The 18,785-nt window shown below is 46.7% G+C and overlaps 1 protein-coding gene across 5 annotated transcripts in view; it reads left to right on the top strand.

Moving 5' to 3' along the window:
* USO1 (USO1 vesicle transport factor) overlaps positions 1 to 18,785 on the top strand; it is a 189,544-nt gene that overhangs the window by 156,718 nt on the left and 14,041 nt on the right. For 4 of the 5 annotated variants that reach the window (XM_069743466.1, XM_069743464.1, XM_069743465.1 and 1 more), the window contains one exon: positions 9,612 to 9,710. The exons of the other annotated variant lie outside the window; for it this stretch is intronic. In XM_069743466.1, the coding sequence (XP_069599567.1) occupies positions 9,612 to 9,710 (99 nt within the window). The remainder of the gene's footprint in view (positions 1 to 9,611; positions 9,711 to 18,785) is intronic. 5 annotated transcript variants of the gene reach the window in all.

Below are 18,785 nucleotides of genomic sequence, written 5' to 3'. Positions count from 1 at the left end.
GCGTTATAAACTTCTGTGAAGCACTTAGGGGTTCAAAGTCCTCACCACACATCTAGATTAGTTCCTTTGGGTGTCTAGTTTCCAAAATGGGGTCATTTTGGGGGGATCTCCAATGTTTAGGCACACAGGGGCTCTCCAAACGTGACATGGTGTCCGCTAATGATTGAAGCTAATTTTCCATTTAAAAAGCCAAATGGCGTGCCTTACCTTCCGAGCCCTGCCGTGCGCCCAAACAGTGGTTTACCCCACATATGGGGTATCAGCGTACTCAGGACAAACTGGACAACAACATTTGGGGTCCAATTTCTCCTATTACCCTTGGCAAAATAGGAAATTCCAGGCTAAAAAATCATTTTTGAGGAAAGAAAAATTATTTTTTATTTTCATGACTCTGCGTTATAAACTTCTGTGAAGCACCTGGGGGTTTAAAGTGCTCAATATGCATCTAGATAAGTTCCTTGGGGGGTCTAGTTTCCAAAATGGGGTCACTTGTGGGGGAGCTACAATGTTTAGGCACACAGGGGCTCTCCAAACGTGACATGGTGTCCGCTAACAATTGGAGCTAATTTTCCATTCAAAAAGTCAAATGGCGCGCCTTCCCTTCCGAGCCCTGCCGAGTGCCCAAACAGTGGTTTACCCCCACATATGAGGTATCGGCGTACTCGGGAGAAATTGCCCAACAAATTTTATGATCCATTTTATCCTATTGCCCATGTGAAAATGAAAAAATTGAGGCGAAAAGAATTTTTTTGTGAAAAAAAAGTACTTTTTCATTTTTATGGATCAATTTGTGAAGCACCTGAGGGTTTAAAGTGCTCACTGGTCATCTAGATAAGTTCCTTGGGGGGTCTAGTTTCCAAAATGGGGTCACTTGTGGGGGAGCGCCAATGTTTAGGCACACAGGAGCTCTCCAAACGCGACATGGTGTCCGCTAAAGAGTGGAGCCAATTTTTCATTCAAAAAGTCAAATGGCGCTCCTTCCCTTCCAAGCCCTGCCGTGCGCCCAAACAGTGGTTTACCCCCACATATGAGGTATCAGCGTACTCAGGACAAATTGGACAACAACTTTCGTGGTTCAGTTTCTCCTTTTACCATTGGGAAAATAAAAAAATTGTTGCTAAAAGATAATTTTTGTGACTAAAAAGTTAAATGTTCATTTTTTCCTTCCATGTTGCTTCTGCTGCTGTGAAGCACCTGAAGGGTTAATAAATTACTTGAATGTGGTTTTGAGTACCTTGAGGGGTGCAGTTTTTAGAATGGTGACACTTTTGGGTATTTTCAGCCATATAGACCCCTCAAACTGACTTCAAATGTGAGGTGGTCCCTAAAAAAATGGTTTTGTAAATTTCGTTGTAAAAATGAGAAATCGCTGGTCAAATTTTAACCCCTTCCTAGCAAAAAAAAATTTTGTTTCCAAAATTGTGCTGATGTAAAGTATACATGTGGGAAATGTTATTTATTAACTATTTTGTGTCACATAACTCTCTGGTTTAACAGAATAAAAATTCAAAATGTGAAAATTGCGAAATTTTCAAAATTTTCGCCAAATTTCCGTTTTTATCACAAATAAACGCAGAATTTATTGACCTAAATTTACCACTAACATGAAGCCCAATATGTCACGAAAAAACAATCTCAGAACCGCTAGGATCCGTTGAAGCGTTCCTGAGTTATTACCTCATAAAGGGACACTGGTCAGAATTGCAAAAAACGGCAAGGTCTTTAAGGTAAAAATAGGCTGGGTCATGAAGGGGTTAAAGGCAAGGATAAAATAGCTCGACCTGTACCCATACTCTGCATGTGCGATTGAAAGGCTGATCTTAACTGTAAATAACGGAAGAATTGAGATCTCGGGATATTATAAGTATGTTGTAATTGTTCGAAGGATATAATGATCCCCTGGTTATGTACATTGCCTACCGAGAGAACTCCATACGAAATCCAAAAATCAGTGGACGGGTGGTTCAGTAATCCCGGGAAATAACGGTTGCTCCACACTGGCATTTCAGCTACTATATCTACAAATTTAGTGACTTTTTTAATTTGTCTCCATATTAAGCGTGCCAGCCGAAGTAAAGAAGTAAAGGCAACAACCGAGGGACACCAACCCTCTCCTGCTCCAGAAACCCCAGTGGACAATCAATTCGGGCAGAGTGGAGCAGATGGCTCTCAGTTAGGTAGAGAATTATTGGGCATCCATTTATTTACCGCCTTAGCCTGCCCGGCAAGATAATATAAGTAAAAGTCCGGCAAAGCCTTCCTGCCCCCCTGCTTCGGTCTCTGCTTGAGTTTAGGTCTACTCTTTTTCACACTTTTTTGTTAAGCATGTAATTCCACAGTTGTTAATTCATAGTTTTGATGCCTTCAGTGTGAATGTACAATTTTCACAGTCAGGAAAATACAGAAAAATCTTTAAATGAGGTGTGTCCATACTTTTGGTACTGTATGTGTGTGTGTGTGTGTGTATATATATATATTCATATTCTCCTACGCCTCTTGGGGGACACAGGACCATGGGTGTTATGCTGCTTGCCACTAGGAGGACACTAAGTAAACACATAAAGAATTAACTTAATTAACTCCTCCTCTGCAGTATACACCCCCTGTCTGGCCAGTAATGACCCAGTTCTTGCTTAGTGTTTGTAGGAGGCACTTGGGACCTTGAAAACAGACCCCAACACTTTTATTTTTCTGTAGATTATTTTTTAATTAACGGAGCGAAGGGGGCGACAAATTCCTTTTCAAGGGTCCGTTCTCCCCCGAACTATCAACAGGCGACCACGGCGAGTATACCTCCCCGTACCTCTCCTGCGATGACTGGGGCACGTCTAATCTAAGCAAGGGCGACGGTTCCTATATGGTCCCGATCCCCCCCCCCCCTAAGATGGTGAGCACATAGAGTGCTGGTTCTTATGTGCATCTCCCGGGCTCCACCGCAACCAAGCCCTCACCTGACGGCGTCATGTAGTCCCCACAGTAGCCGTAAGTCCCCCGCGGCAGGCACAGCTATAAGTCCCCTGTGGCAGGCACATCTAAAGATGGACGGAGGCTCTCCATTCCTCGGCAAAGGGAGGATCGATTAAGCTTACTGGAGGCCGGTGAGTAGTTTACTTCCCCTGCATGGGAACGTGCTTTCCTGGTCCCCAGGGAGAGGTGCCGCTGGCTGGACGCCAGCAGCGTTCATTCGGCGCTGCGTCGCAGCCTGACGGCAGGCTCCATAAATTTAGTCCCCGGCTTTTCAGCCGGACAAGGTCGAAATTGAATCCCCCGCCCACCGCAGGAACCCCGCCCACTACTCAGGCGCTACTCGCTCTGAACGAAATTCCCAGGTCTCATACAGACCTAACCATTCCTGGAAACCCAGACTGAGACCTTTTGGCCCTAAGGCATCTGCATCCCTTAAACCTTCTACACAATGACTCGCTGACGTGTCCGGCGGACACCGACAAAGTAGGCGGACGTCTTCTTTCGTTCCGTCAAGCTTGACTCTCGGTCGTTCACGACGAGTGGGTGAGAGAGCTTGTGTCCTCCGGATACAAGATCAAGTTTTCTTCCATTCCCCCCTCACGCTTCTTCTAGTCCTCTCCCCCCAAATCAAGAGCACCAGATCTTCTTCAGGCCATAGAGGCGCTTCAAAGGGACGGTGTCATTGTTGCGGTCCCTGAAGACCAAAGGTTCAGGGGGTTTTACTCGAAGCTGTTCGTGGTCCCAAAGAAGGATGGGACTCTACGACCCATACTGGACCTCAAGCTGTTAAACAAGTTTGTACGGGTTCGACACTTCATTATGGACTCGCTCTGTTCTGTTGTCGTGTCCCTGGAAAAAGGAGAGTTCCTAGCTTTCATAGACATCAAGGATGCTTATCTCCACATCCCGATTTGTCCCGCTCATCAGCAGTTCCTGCGCTTCGCAGTCCAAGACGAACACTTCCAGTTTGTGGCCTTACCCTTCGGCCTCACCACCCCCCCAGAGTTTTCACGAAGGTCATGGCAGCTGTCATGGCCATTCTTCACGCTCGGGGAGTGGTAGTTCTTCCGTATCTGGACGACCTATTAATCAAAGGTCCGTCCCATTCTGCCTGCAAGGAGTCTGTAAGTATCACCGTGGATACTCTTTTTCGCCTTGGCTGGAAAATCAACTTAGAGAAATCATCTCCAGTGTCGGCTCAGCAAATTTTCTTCCTGGGCATGATCCTGGACTCTTCCCGCTGGCTCGTCGTTGTCCCTCCAGAGAAGGTGTTGTTCTTACAACAGGGAGCGCGCAAGCTCTCCCGCCCAGTTCCTCACTCCATTTGCTTCACTATGCGCATCCTCGGGAAAATGGTTGTGGCGATGGAAGCCGTTCCGTTTATGCAGTTCCATCTCCGTCCCCTGGAACAGGTGCTGCTGTTAGCCTGGGACAGGAATCCGCTCTTCCTCGACTGTCGTTTTCGCCTGTCCCCACAGGTCAGGCGGACCCTTAGGTGGTGACGATGAAAGCTTCTCTGAACCACGGGAAATCTTTCCTCCTGGTGCACTGGTTAGTGGTGACCACCGATGCCAGCCTTCTGGCACACGAGATGGTGTCTCCGCGGTGTTGGATGTTTTGATCTCCCCGAGGTCATTCATCCTTATGTTTATAGCCTTCTGGGCTAAGGCGCAGTTTTCAATCACCACACGGCACAGGGTCGTTGGTCCACACGAGAGTCGCGTCTCCCAATCAATGTCTTGGAAATTCGTGCGATCACACTTGCCTTACGCAGTTTTCACCACCTTCTCGCAGGCCATCACATCAGAATCCAATCCGACAACGCCACAGCGGTGGCGTATATCAACTGGCAAGGGGGAACCCGCAGCAGGGCGGCCATGCGCGAAGTCACTCACATTGTGCGCTGGGCCGAGACCAATCATTCGCTCATCTCGGCGATCCACATACTGGGTGTGGAGAATTGGGCGGCGGACTTCCTCTGTCGCCAAGGTCTTGCCTCGGGCAAGTTGTCCCTCCATCCGGAAGTCTTCCAGCAGATTTTTCTTCGCTGGGGGACGCCGGATGTGGATCTCATGGCCTCCAAGCTAAACAACCAGGTTCCCAAGTTCATTGCTCGGTCCCGCGATCCTTGCGCCATCGGAACAGATGCTCTGGTTCTGTCGTGGCATCGGTTCCAGATGCCGTACATCTTTCCTCCTCTTCCCCTGGTCCCGAGGGTCATCAAGAAGATCAGGGCAGAGGGGAGACCGGTGATCCTTGTCGCGCCGGACTGGCCGCACCGAGCATGGTACGTGGAACTCGTCCAAATGGTCGCCGACGTCCCCTGGCAGCTTCCAGATCGCATGGATCTTCTCTCACAGGGCCCGATTTGCCACCAGAACTCAGGGTCCCTGTCTTTGAAGTCGTGGCCATTGAATCCTGGATTTTAGCTCAAGGCAGATTCTTTCCAGGGGTGTCTTCTACCATGATTAATGCTAGGAAACCTGCATCCATGCGCATTTATCATCGCACCTGGCGCACTTTCATCTCATGGTGCAATGCGCATGGACGTTCCCCTCTGGTGTTTTCCATTCCATCCATTCTGGAGTTTCTTCAATTAGGTTTAGAGTCAAGCCTTGGCCTAAGCTCGCTCAAGGGACAAGTGTCCGCATTGTCAATTCTATTCCAACGAAAGATCGCTTCCAGACTGCAGGTTAAGATGTTTATCCAAGGAGTCTCCCGCCACTCTAGCCAAATGGATTTGCTCAAATATCCAGGAATCCTACCACGTCAGGAACACTCCTGTCCCAGCAGGAATTAAGGCGCATTCAACTCGGTCGGTGCCTCTTGGGCCATTCGGCACCAGGCGTCAGCACAACAGCTTTGCAAAGCTGCGACTTGGTCCAGTCTGTATACTTTTACAAAGCACTATCACGTTCATACCCAGTCTTCGGCAGACGTTGCCCTTGGCAGGCGCATTCTGCAGACAGCAGTACCTCAGTAAGCCAGTTGTACATGGGGTTTTAGCAGTCAATTGCTCCCCACCCTGGGACTGCTTTAGGACGTCCCATGGTCCTGTGTCCCCCAATGAGGCGTAGGAGAAAAGGAGATTTTTGTGTACTCACCGTAAAATCTTTTTCTCCGAGCCAATCATTGGGGGACACAGCACCCACCCTGTTAGCCTATTGGCTTGTTGTTGTTGTTTGTTCCTCGGTTTTGACATAGTTTACTTGTCTTGGTTTCTTTATACTCCTACTGCTTTACTACCGAACTGGGTCATTACTGGCCAGACAGGGGGTGTATACTGCAGATGAGGAGTTAATTCTTTGTGTTTACTTAGTGTCCTCCTAGTGGCAAGCAGCATAACACCCATGGTCCTGTGTCCCCCAATGATTGGCTCGGAGAAAAAGATTTTACGGTGAGTACACAAATATATATATAAAGCTGAATGTGTGTGTGTGTGTGTGTATGTATGTCCGGGATTGGCATCTGCACCGTCGCAGCTACAGCCACAAAATTTTGCACACGTCTGAACCCCGCGCTTTCCAATTCACCAAACAATTTTGCCCCTATCTACATAATGGGAAAAAATGAAAGGAAAAGTGTAGGAGGCAAATTGACAGCTGCCAGATGTGAACAAGGGGGACTTAAAGAATGAGAGCGATGGCGCCAAAGAGTATTTACCGTACAGTTGCTAAGGTGGGGCCCCGACACGGGATACTCACCACACACGGGGATATGAACACACACACAAAATGCGCCACACACTACCACGTGCTTGAACACATATTACCCTCAGCACACATTTCACCACAAATCCACCAACCTCGCCACATAAAAGTCGAAACACAAAAGTCGCCACTCAAAACTCGCCACGCGCAGAACTCGCCACATGCAAAAACTAGGCTCTTGCAAAACTCGCCACAAGTGCAAAACTCACCTCATGGAAAACTCGCCACACGTAAAACTTGCACACGCGGAAAAATTGCCACATGCACAAAAGTTGCAACACATGCAAAAGTTGCCTCACACAAAACTTGCACATACTCAAAAGGCACCACACATAATACTCGCCACGCGCAAAACTCGCCATGCGCAAAACTTGCTGCACACAACTTGCTACACTAACATGTAACATGTCACATGCAACTCGACACAAAAAGTTGCTACACGCATGTTGCCACACAAAACTCATCTCACAAAAGTCGCTACATGCATGTCGCCACACGCAACTCAACACACACAACTTGACAAACGAAACTCACCCTAAAACACACACAAGTCTGGTATTATCCTTCAAAAATAAAAATCTGATTAATAAGCAGACAAACTACAACAAATGTACCATATAGGAAATACGGCAGCTGTCAGTCACATGACCTGTCTATTATGTGTATGTGTGAGCTAATATATACTGCCAGGGGGAGGGCTTCCTGTTGGCTGGGGATTTATCAGGCTGCCAATTTAGCTTACAAATACTGAGGTAAAAATACTGAGCAAATAACATGTGAACGAGGTCTAATACAGGATGAGATGACACACAGGTATATACTATATACAGGGGAGATGACACACAGATATATACTATATACAGGAGAGATGACACACAGGTATATACTATATAGAGGAGGAGATGACATACAGGTACATATATATACAGGCAGAGATGACATACAGGTATATACTATATACAGGAGGAGATGACACACAGGTATATACTATATACAGGAGCAGATGACCTACAGGTATATACTATATACAGGAGGAGATGACATACAGGTACATGCTATATATAGAAGATGACATGCAGGTATATACTATATACAGGAGGAGATGATACACAGATATATACTATATACAGGGGAGATGACACACAGGTATATACTATATACAGGAGGAGATGACATACAGGTATATACTATATACAGGAGGACATGACACACAGGTATATACTATATACAGGGGAGATGACGCACAGGTATATACTATATACAGGAGGAGATGAGACACAGGTATATACTATATACAGGAGGAGATGACATACAGGTACATATATATACAGGAGGACATGACACACGGGTATATACTTTATACAGGGGAGATGACACACCGGTATATACTGTATACAGGAGCAGATGACCTACAGGTATATATATATACAGGAGGAGATGACATACAGGTATATGCTATATTTAGAAGATGACATGCAGGTATATACTATATACAGGAGGAGATGACACACAGATATATACTATATACAGGGGAGATGACACACAGGTATATACTATATACAGGAGGAGATGACATACAGGTATATACTATATACAGGAGGACATGACACACAGGTATATACTATATACAGGGGAGATGACACACAGGTATATACTATATACAGGAGGAGATGAGACACAGGTATATACTATATACAGGAGGAGATGACATACAGGTACATATATATACAGGAGGACATGACACACGGGTATATACTTTATACAGGGGAGATGACACACAGGTATATACTATATACAGGAGCAGCTGACCTACAGGTATATACTATATACAGGAGGAGATGACATACAGGTATATGCTATATATAGAAGATGACATGCAGGTATATACTATATACATGAGGAGATGACACACAGATATATACTATATACAGGGGAGATGACACCCAGGTATATACTATATACAGGAGGAGATGACCTACAGGTATATACTATATATAGAAGGATATGACATTCAGGTATATACTATATATAGGGGAGATGACACACAGCAGGTATATACTATATACAGGGGAGATGACATACAAGTATATACTATATACAGGAGATGACATAGAGATGTATACTATATATAAGGGAGATGACAAACATGTATATACTGAGGTGATGAGGTGAAAATGAGAGGTGTGAGTGCAAAATGAAAAGGTGTGAGTGCAAAATGAGAGGAGTGAGGTAAAATAGTGGAGTGATCAGAAAATGACAGATGTGAGGTTGAAATGACAAGTGTTAGGGGGGAATGAGAGGAGTGAGGGAGAAAATGAGAGGTGTGAGGGGGAAAATGAAAGATGTGATTGGGAAAATGAGAGGCGTGATTGTAAAAAAAGAGAAGTGAGGTGCTATAACTAACCACAGATATTTACTATGCCCAGGCAACGCCGGGCTCTTCAGCTAGTATATATATATATATATTAGTAATGTGGGGCCTTACGAGGCTTCAGGGGTGCGATTTATAGAGCAGGAGGAACTAAGCTGTTAAATATTATATTTAATCCGAAAAGTTAGGCAGTGTTTATAAATTACTAGACCTGTTGTCATGCGAATGGCGAAGTTCTTTGCAGAGGGTAGCACTTCGATTGTTAAATGGTGCAGTCGTAGAGCAAGCTGTATCTGCCAGCACTACTTTTAGCAGGTACAAGCCACTCCATTGGGTGACCTCAGATGGGGGCTGGTAGATGACATGCGATTAAGGTACCAAAAATTGAGATCCCCGATCTTAAGGATATTGCCCCCCCCCCCCCCTGTAGGTCCCAGGCGGAAGATATTAATGCCATATTTCCCATCGTGATATTAGTTTTGTATAGATAAGTGAGATGTAATATCTAATTTTATCCATCTGGCCCCGTAATATAGATTTATATTTTCCAATGTAATCCACAGGCCGTGCTTACGTCGGGTGACAATTCTACTATTGCTTCCAAGAATGAAGACTATGAAGAGAAAGTAGCAAATTTGCTAAAGGAGCTCAGCGCTTTAAAGGTTTGTCAATCAATTTCTATTTCGTAATGTTCTCCACATTAACCCCTTCCCGACCCATGACGCCACGTAGGCGTCATGAAAGTCGGTGCCAATCCGACCCATGACGCCTATGTGGCGTCATGGAAAGATCGCGTCCCTGCAGGCCGGGTGAAAGGGTTAACTCCCATTTCACCCGATCTGCAGGGACAGGGGGAGTGGCAGTTTAGCCCAGGGGGGGTGGCTACGATCGCTCTGATTGGCAGTTTCACTTTCAACAGCCAATCAGAGCGATTTGTAATATTTCACCTATTATAACGGGTGAAATATTACAATCCAGCCATGGCCGATGCTGCAATATCATCGGCCATGGCTGGAAATACTAATGTGCCCCCACCCCACCCCACCGATCGCCCCCCCCAGCCCCCCGACCTGGCCGGTACACTGCTCCGGCTCCCCTCCATCCAGTGCTCCGCTCCCCCCCCCCCCCGTGCTCTTGTCCGCTCCCCCCGTGCTCCAATCACCCCCCCGTGCTCCAATCACCCCCCTGCATTCCGATCCACCCCCCCGTGCTCCGTTCCACCCCCCCGTGCTCCGTTACAGCCCCCCCGTGCTCCGTTCCACCCCCCCTGTGCTCCATTCCACCCCTCCCGCGCTCCGATTCCCCCCCCCCCCCGTGCTCCGATTCCCCCCCCCCCATCCTCCCCCCCTCCCCGTGGTCCCCCCCCCACCCCATCATACTTACCGATCCTGCCGGGGTCCCGTCCGTCTTCTCCCTGGGCGCCGCCATCTTCCAAAATGGCGGGCGCATGCGCAGTGCGCCCGCCGAATCTGCCGGCCGGCAGATTCGTTCCAAAGTGCATTTTGATCACTGAGATTATATCTCAGTGATCAAAATAAAAAAAAAAATAATAAATGACCCCCCCCCCCTTTGTCACCCCCATAGGTAGGGACAATAAAAAAATAAAGAATTTTTTTTTTTCCACTAATGTTAGAATAGGGTTAGGGCTAGGGGTAGGGTTAGGGGTAGGGTTAGGGTTAGGGTTTCGGTATGTGCACACGTATTCTGGTCCTCTGTGGATTTTTCCGCTGCGCATTTGATAAATCCGCAGTGCTAAACCGCTGCGGATTTATGGCGGATTTACCGCGTTTTTTTTCTGCGCATTTCACTGCGGTTTTACAATTGCGATTTTCTATTTGAGCAGTTGTAAAACCGCTGCGGAATCCGCAGAAAGAAGTGACATGCTGCGGAATGTAAACCGCTGCGTTTCCGTGCAGTTTTTCCGCAGCATGTGTACAGCGATTTTTGTTTCCCATAGGTCTACATTGAACTGTAAACTCATGGGAAACTGCTGCGGATCTGCAGCGTTTTCCGCAGTGTGCACATACCTTTAGAATTAGGCTATGTGCACACGGTGCGGATTTGGCTGCGGATTGGCCGCTGCGGATTCGCAGCAGTATTCCATCAGGTTTACAGTACCATGTAAACATATGAAAAACCAAATCCGCTGTGCCCATGGTGCAGAAAATACCGCGCGGAAACGCTGCGTTGTATTTTCCGCAGCATGTCAATTCTTTGTGCGGATTCCGCGGCGTTTTACACCTGTTCCTCAATAGGAATCCGCAGGTGAAATCTGCACAAAAAACACTGGAAATCCGCGGAAAATCCGCAGGTAAAACGCAGTGCCTTTTACCCGCGGATTTTTCAAAAATGGTGCGGAAATATCTCACACGAATCCGCAACGTGGGCACATAGCCTTAGGGTTAGGGTTGGAATTAGGGTTGTGGTTAGGGTTGTGATTGGGGTTATGGCTACAGTTGGGATTAGGGTTAGGGGTGTGTTGGGGTTAGTGTTGGGGTTAGTGTTGGAGGTAGAATTGAGGGGTTACCACTGTTTAGGCACATCAGGGGTCTCCAAACGCAACATGGCGCCACCATTGATTCCAGCCAATCTCGTATTCAAAAAGTCAAATGGTGCTCCCTCACTTCCGAGCCCTGACGTGTGCCCAAACAGTGGTTTACCCCCACATATGGGGTATCAGTGTACTCAGGATAAACTGTGCAACAATTACTGTGGTCCAATTTCTCCTGTTACCCTTGTGAATCTAAAAAAATGCTTGCTAAAACATCATTTTTGAGGAAAGAAAAATGATTTTTTTTCACGGCTCTGCGTTGTAAACGTCTGTGAAGTACTTGGGGGTTCAAAGTGCTCACCACATATCTAGATAAGTTCCTTGGGGGGTCAAGTTTCTAAAATGTTGTCACTTGTGGGGGGTTTCTACTGTTTAGGCACATCAGGGGCTCTGCAAACGCAACATGACGCCCGCAGAGCATTCCATCAAAGTCTGCATTTCAAAAGTCACTACTTCCCTTCTGAGCCCCGACGTGTGCCCAAACAGTGGTTTACCCGCACACATGGGGTATCAGCGTACTCAGGAGAAACTGGACAACAACTATTGGGGTCCAATTTCTCCTGTTACCCTTGGGAAAATAAAAAATTCTGGGCTAAATAATTATTTTTGAGGAAAGAAAACGTATTTATTATTTTCACGGCTCTGCATTATATACTTCTATGAAGCACTTGGGGGTTCAAAGTGCTCACCACACATCTAGATAAGTTCCTTTCGGGGTCTAGTTTCCAAAATGGGATCACTTGTGGGGGTTTCTACTGTTAAGCCACATCAGGGGCTCTGCAAACGCAACGTGACGCCCACATAGCATTCCATCAAAGTCTGCATTTCAAAAGTCACTACTTCCCTTCCGAGCCTCGGCATGTGCCCAAACAGTGGTTTACCCCCACATATGGGGTATCAGCGTACTCAGGAGAAACTGGACAACAACTTATGGGGTCCAATTTCTCCTGTAACCCTTGGGAAAATAAAAAATTCTGGGCTAAATAATTATTTTTGAGGAAAGAAAACGTATTTATTATTTTCACGGCTCTGCATTATAAACTTCTATGAAGCACTTGGGGGTTCAAAGTGCTCACCACACATCTAGATAAGTTCCTTTGGGGGTCTAGTTTCCAAAATGGGGTCACTTGTGGGGGGTTTCTACTGTTGATGTGGTAAGGGCTCTTCGTCGGTACGCCTTGCAGACGGCTCCCTTCCGCACGTCGGATGTCCTGTTTGTACTTCCAGAGGGGCCAAGGAAGGGTTCCCCCGCTTCCAAAGCTACTCTAGCTAAATGGATTCGGTCGGCCATTGAAGAATCCTATCGTGCCAAAGGTGTTCCTATCCCAGCAGGGATCAAGGCCCATTCTACCCGGTCGGTGGGCCCCTCGTGGGCCATTCGGCACCGGGTGTCAGCACAGCAGATCTGCAAGGCTGCGACATGGTCCAGTTTGCACACTTTTACCAAACATTACCACATTCATTCTCTCTCTTCTGCAGACGCCACCCTTGGCAGGCGCATTCTGCAAGCGGCAGTTCCTTAGCCGTAAGCCAGTGGTATATGGGGTATTAGCATATTGCTCCCCACCCAGGGACTGCTTTTGCACGTCCCATGGTCCTGTGTCCCCCAATGAGGCGTAGGAGAAAAGGAGATTTTTGTGTACTCACCGTAAGATCTTTTTCTCCGAGCTACTCATTGGGGGACACAGCACCCACCCTGTTAGCCTGTTTGGCTTGTTGTTACTTCTTTGTTTTTGACAGTTTGTCTTTTGTTCATGCTCCTACTGCTTTACTACCGAACTGGTGAAATTGTAGCCAGTGAAGGGGTGTATATTGCAGAGGAGGAGTTAATCTTTTTGTTTACTTAGTGTCCTCCTAGTGGCAGCAGCATAACACCCATGGTCCTGTGTCCCCCAATGAGTAGCTCGGAGAAAAAGATTTTACGGTGAGTACACAAAAATCTTTTATCCTATTGCCCATGTGAAAATGAAAAAATGGAGTCTAAAATAATTTTTTTGTGAAAAAAAAGTACTTTTCTCGGTCTCCCATGACAGCACTACGGAGAGAGGGGATCCGCCCTTCAGGGACAGGAAACCTACAGATAAAAGGGCGGTACCTCTCCCTCGCATCAGTTGGTTTCCTGTCCCTGAACAGGGAACCTCTTTTTGGTGGTACCTGTTAGGAAGACCGATGGACCGGGCGGTCAGGTACCGGCAGCGAGGAGGCTCCTGCCACGGCTTGTCCGGCTCCCGAAGCTGCCACCGCTGGAACCGAGGGGTTCTTCAGGGTGAGCGGGGGGAGAACGCCGCCGATTCAGATTGATGAAGGGGCGCTGGATCACCCGGAGCTCCTGTGCCGGTAAGCGCACGCTCCGGGTGTACTAAGATGGCCGCCGCTCCGGAAATGCGGCTGGACTTCCGGGTCATCGCCGCGCGCATGCGCGGTAGCTTCTTTCTCCCGGGAGGATGTGACGCAGGACCGGAAGCGCGGGGAACGCTGGGGGTGGCGCCAATTACAAATAGGGAGATGGTGCTCACTTAGTTGTCGCACTATCTCCCTGTAAAGCATGGAAGACAGCGATCCACAGGAGCTGCAGCCGAGGCAGCAGCACCATAAGAAGATAGACCCTAAGAGCGCTAGGAGTGGGTCTAGTAGCCGTTCTACACAGCGCAGCAGATCTGCTGCGAAGACTATTTCACCTCCTCGGGAACCTTCCCTTCCAGACCCAGGGCCCACTCCAGAACCGGTACCTGCCTGCACGTCCGAATGGTGAGTGATCTCCGTGAATGTGTATATTATAATGGGGCTCCCTCTTCTCCCTTAATAGGGAAAGAAGAAGTTGGAAAAAAAGAGAAACAAATCCTGCCCCATCCGTGACAAAGCTTTACCAGTAGCCTGGGACAAAAAGCTTTGCAAATCATGTATCCAGCGGGTGCTGTGTGAGGAGACTCCCGACTTTGCATCTGAACTTAAAAACATAATTAGATCCGAGGTTCAGAGTGCTGTATCTTCCTCCAAAAAAGGGAAAGATAAAATAAAGGAAGCAGTACATTCCCACTCTGTCCGATCCTCATCTGAAGATGCAGATTCGGACAATTCTGACTCCTCCCTATCCTCCTCCGAGGAAGATTCGGGCCGACATTGTTTTCCACTCGAGGAAGTAGATACCTTAGTGAGAGCCGTTAGGGCTACTATGGGGGTTGAGGAGCCTAAACCTGACAAAACTGCCCAAGACGTAATGTTTGGTGGGTTGGGACAAAAAAAGCGGAAAACCTTTCCTTTAAATCCCAATGTCCAATCTTTAATCAAAAAAGAATGGGAGAAACCAGATAGGAGAAACTCTTCGGTGCCCTCGCTTAAAAGAAAGTATCCCTTCGAAGATGACGCATCTACTTCCTGGGATAAGGCACCAAAATTGGATGTAGCGGTGGCAAAGGCCTCGAAAAAATTTGCGCTACCGTTCGAGGACATGGGTACCCTCAGAGACCCTTTAGATAAGAAAGCTGACATATTTCTTAAAGGGGCATGGGAATCGGCTGGGGGTAGCTTGAGGCCTGCTGTTTCGGCGACCTGCACCTCCAGATGTCTGATGGTGTGGGTTGACCAATTAGAAAATCAAATTAGAGACGGGCTACCCAGGAATAAATTACTGGACTCTATCCCTGCAATTAGAGCAGCAGCAGCATTCCTGGCGGACTCCTCGGCAGACTCCGTACGGTTAACATCTAAGGCCGCTGCTCTCTCCAACGCAGCCAGAAGAACCTTATGGCTCAAGAGCTGGCCTGGAGACCTCCAGACAAAACTAAAGCTATGTTCTATTCCATGTGAAGGAAATTTTCTGTTTGGAGAAACCCTGGATGACATCCTCCAAAAAGCGGGAGACAAAAAGAAGGGGTTTCCAAATTTAGGTCCAGCCCCATTCAGGCAGTCCTTTCGGAATCGGAGATTTTTCCGCCGCAGACCCCCCAGGGAGCAGAATAAATGGGAAGAAGGCAGGAGAAGGGATAGAGGTTACCTCTTTGGCAATACCTCTCGCGACAAAAAACCCTCCAAATGACATTGTGCCTACGGTGGGGGGAAGACTTACATCATTCCTTCCCGCCTGGAAGAAAATATCCAACAACATCTGGATTCTAAACATCATACAGTATGGGCTAAAAATAGATTTTGTTTCTTTTCCTCCCCGGAATTACATAGAAACGAAAATAAGATCCTCAGCAGCAGAACAAGCAGCTTTAGAGAGAGAAATTATTTCCCTACTGCAAAAATCTGTGATTCAAGAAATCTCCCCTCAGGAAATAGGAGAAGGTTTTTTCTCCCCTCTTTTTTTAGTACCAAAACCCGACGGGTCCTTCCGGACCATTATAAATTTAAAAAACCTAAACAAATACGTAAGAAATTACAAATTCAAAATGGAGACAATAAAGTCCACTATAAAAATCCTGTTTCCGAATTGCTACATGGTCGTGATAGACCTAACCGACGCATATTATCATGTGCCCATCCACAATCAATCTCAAAAGTTCCTAAGATTGGCAGTTCCCATAAAAGGGCAATTAAGATTCTTCCAGTACAGAGCTCTACCGTTCGGGATCTCTATAGCTCCTCGAATATTCACAAAGATAATAGCGGAAATGATGGCCAACATAAGGGAACAAAATATATTGATAGTCCCTTACCTAGACGACTTTCTCATTGTAAGCAACTCGGCTCAAAGTTGCAGAGAACAGAGAGACCGAGTAATGACTATTTTGACGAACTTGGGGTGGCTCATAAATTTAAAAAAATCAAAGTTGGAACCCTGTCGGGTACAAGAGTTCCTAGGTCTGACATTAGACTCCCCAGTCCAAGAATGTCGACTTCCAAACCCCAAAAAAGACAACATATTAGCCATGATAGCACGAACATTTCACCATCCTTCCATGACTCTAAGGAGAGCAATGTCGCTACTAGGCTCTCTGTCCTCATGCCTACCAGCAATACCCTTCGCACAATTCCACACAAGAGAGCTGCAGTGGCACATACTAGAATGGCAGTCAGTACTAAAGAACAACTTGGAAAGTCGAATTACGCTAAATTCCTCAGTTATTCATTCCCTTCGTTGGTGGGGGGAAAGCAAAAACTTATCAAGGGGAGTTCCTTGGGTGACAAAAATATCCCAGATAATAACAACCGATGCGAGTCCCAGAGGGTGGGGGGCTCACATGGGAGACAGACTGGCTCAGGGAACTTGGTCAGTTCAGGAACTATCAGCATCCTCAAACCAAAAAGAGCTTTGGGCAGTGCTTCAGGCTCTTCTTTCTTTTCTGACCTATATTCAGGGACATCATGTCCGAATTTTCTCGGACAACAAAGTGACTGTAGCGTATATAAACCACCAGGGAGGAACAAGGTCTCAGGCACTCATGAGTTCTTCCGCCAAAATTTTCAACCTAGCGGAAGAAAATCTACTATCGCTCTCTGCGCTACACATTCAGGGTTCAAACAACGAGAGAGCAGATTATCTGAGTCGATCTCCGTTAAAACAAGGCGAGTGGTCCCTAAACCAATCCATCTACGATCAGATCACAGAAATGTGGGGAACACCGACAATAGATTTATTCGCCAATTCCAAAAACAAAAAGGTGAACAAATTCTGCTCACTGAACCCGGGAGGGAATCCACAGGCTCTAGATGCCTTTATGATTCCATGGACTCAAAAATTGACTTATGCTTTTCCTCCAACTATTCTGATCCCGGCAGTCATTTGGAAAGTTCTGGCCAAAAAGGACGTGGTTCTCCTGGCTGAGGATGCTATCAGTCTCGGACCCATGGGTCCTACCGAATATACCAGACCTTCTACATCAAGGGCCGATCTTCCACCCACAGGAATCGAACTTACATTTGACAGCCTGGCTTTTGAACGGGGACTATTAAAAGAAAGAGGTTTTTCAGACAACTTAGTCACCACGTTGTTAAAAAGTAGAAAACCCATCAATACTAGAATATACGGGAAAACATGGAAAAAATTCCTGTCCGTCTCCAAAGTAAGAGTCCAGGATGGGCCCTCAATTCCTAAAATACTTGAGTTCCTACAAAAAGGTCTGGAACAGGGGTTGGCGGTTAGTACTCTTAAGGTACAAATAGCAGCTCTAGGAGCACTCTATAATCATAATATTGCGGCCAACCCATGGATAATCAGATTTATTAAGGCAGTAACGAGATCAAAGCCCTTAATTTCTCAAAAAGTGCCCTCATGGGACTTAAATTTAGTCCTCTCGGCGTTAACGGGTCCTCCATTCGAACCCATAGAGACAATTCCGATTAAAACACTATCACTTAAAACTATTCTTTTGGTAGCGTTAACATCTGCACGCAGAATAAGTGACATTCAAGCCTTATCCTCCAATCCACCCTTCACTAAAGTATTAGATGATAGAGTCACTCTTAGACCTGACCCGGCCTATTTGCCAAAAGTGGCATCAAAATTCCATAGGTCACAAGAAGTATCCCTGCCGTCCTTTTGTCCAAACCCAAAAAATAAAGAGCAGAACTTCCATAATCTAGACGTCAGAAGATGCCTAATCCAATACTTAGATTCCACCAGAGAGTATAGGAAGGAAGGCTCTCTGTTTGTCTGTTTTCAGGGTCCCAGAAAAGGTTTTCGGGCATCCAAGGGTACTTTGGCGAGGTGGATAAAGGAGGCGATAATCTTGGCATATTCATCCTCGGGGAATGAGATCCCAGATGGTATAAGAGCACATTCCACAAGAGCAGTAGCTACCTCATGGGCTGAGAGGTCAGAGGTATCGATAGAGCAAATCTGTAAAGCGGCCACCTGGTCATCACCATCAACCTTTTTTAGACACTATAGATTAAATCTAGCCTCTGTGTCTGACTTAACCTTCGGACGAAGGGTTCTCGAGGCGGTGGTCCCTCCCTAAGCTTAATCTCTGTAATTCTCTCCGTAGTGCTGTCATGGGAGACCGAGAAAGTCGTAGTTACTCACCGATAACGGTGTTTCTCGGAGCCCATGACAGCACTCGCTTATTCCCTCCCATCACGAGTGCGGTGAGCACCTTTAATTACATATAATTTATATAGTGTATATAGTATAAGTATAGGCACGGGGTTCCTCTATTAAGAAATGTTATAATATGATTTTTTCTCTGTTGTAAACTAACCTGGAGGTCCTCCGATGCTCTGTAAACCAACTGATGCGAGGGAG

Source organism: Ranitomeya imitator, chromosome 1 (genome assembly GCF_032444005.1).
Source record: "Ranitomeya imitator isolate aRanImi1 chromosome 1, aRanImi1.pri, whole genome shotgun sequence".
Lineage (NCBI taxonomy): Eukaryota > Metazoa > Chordata > Amphibia > Anura > Dendrobatidae > Ranitomeya > Ranitomeya imitator.
This window is presented reverse-complemented; position numbering and strand designations above follow the sequence as displayed.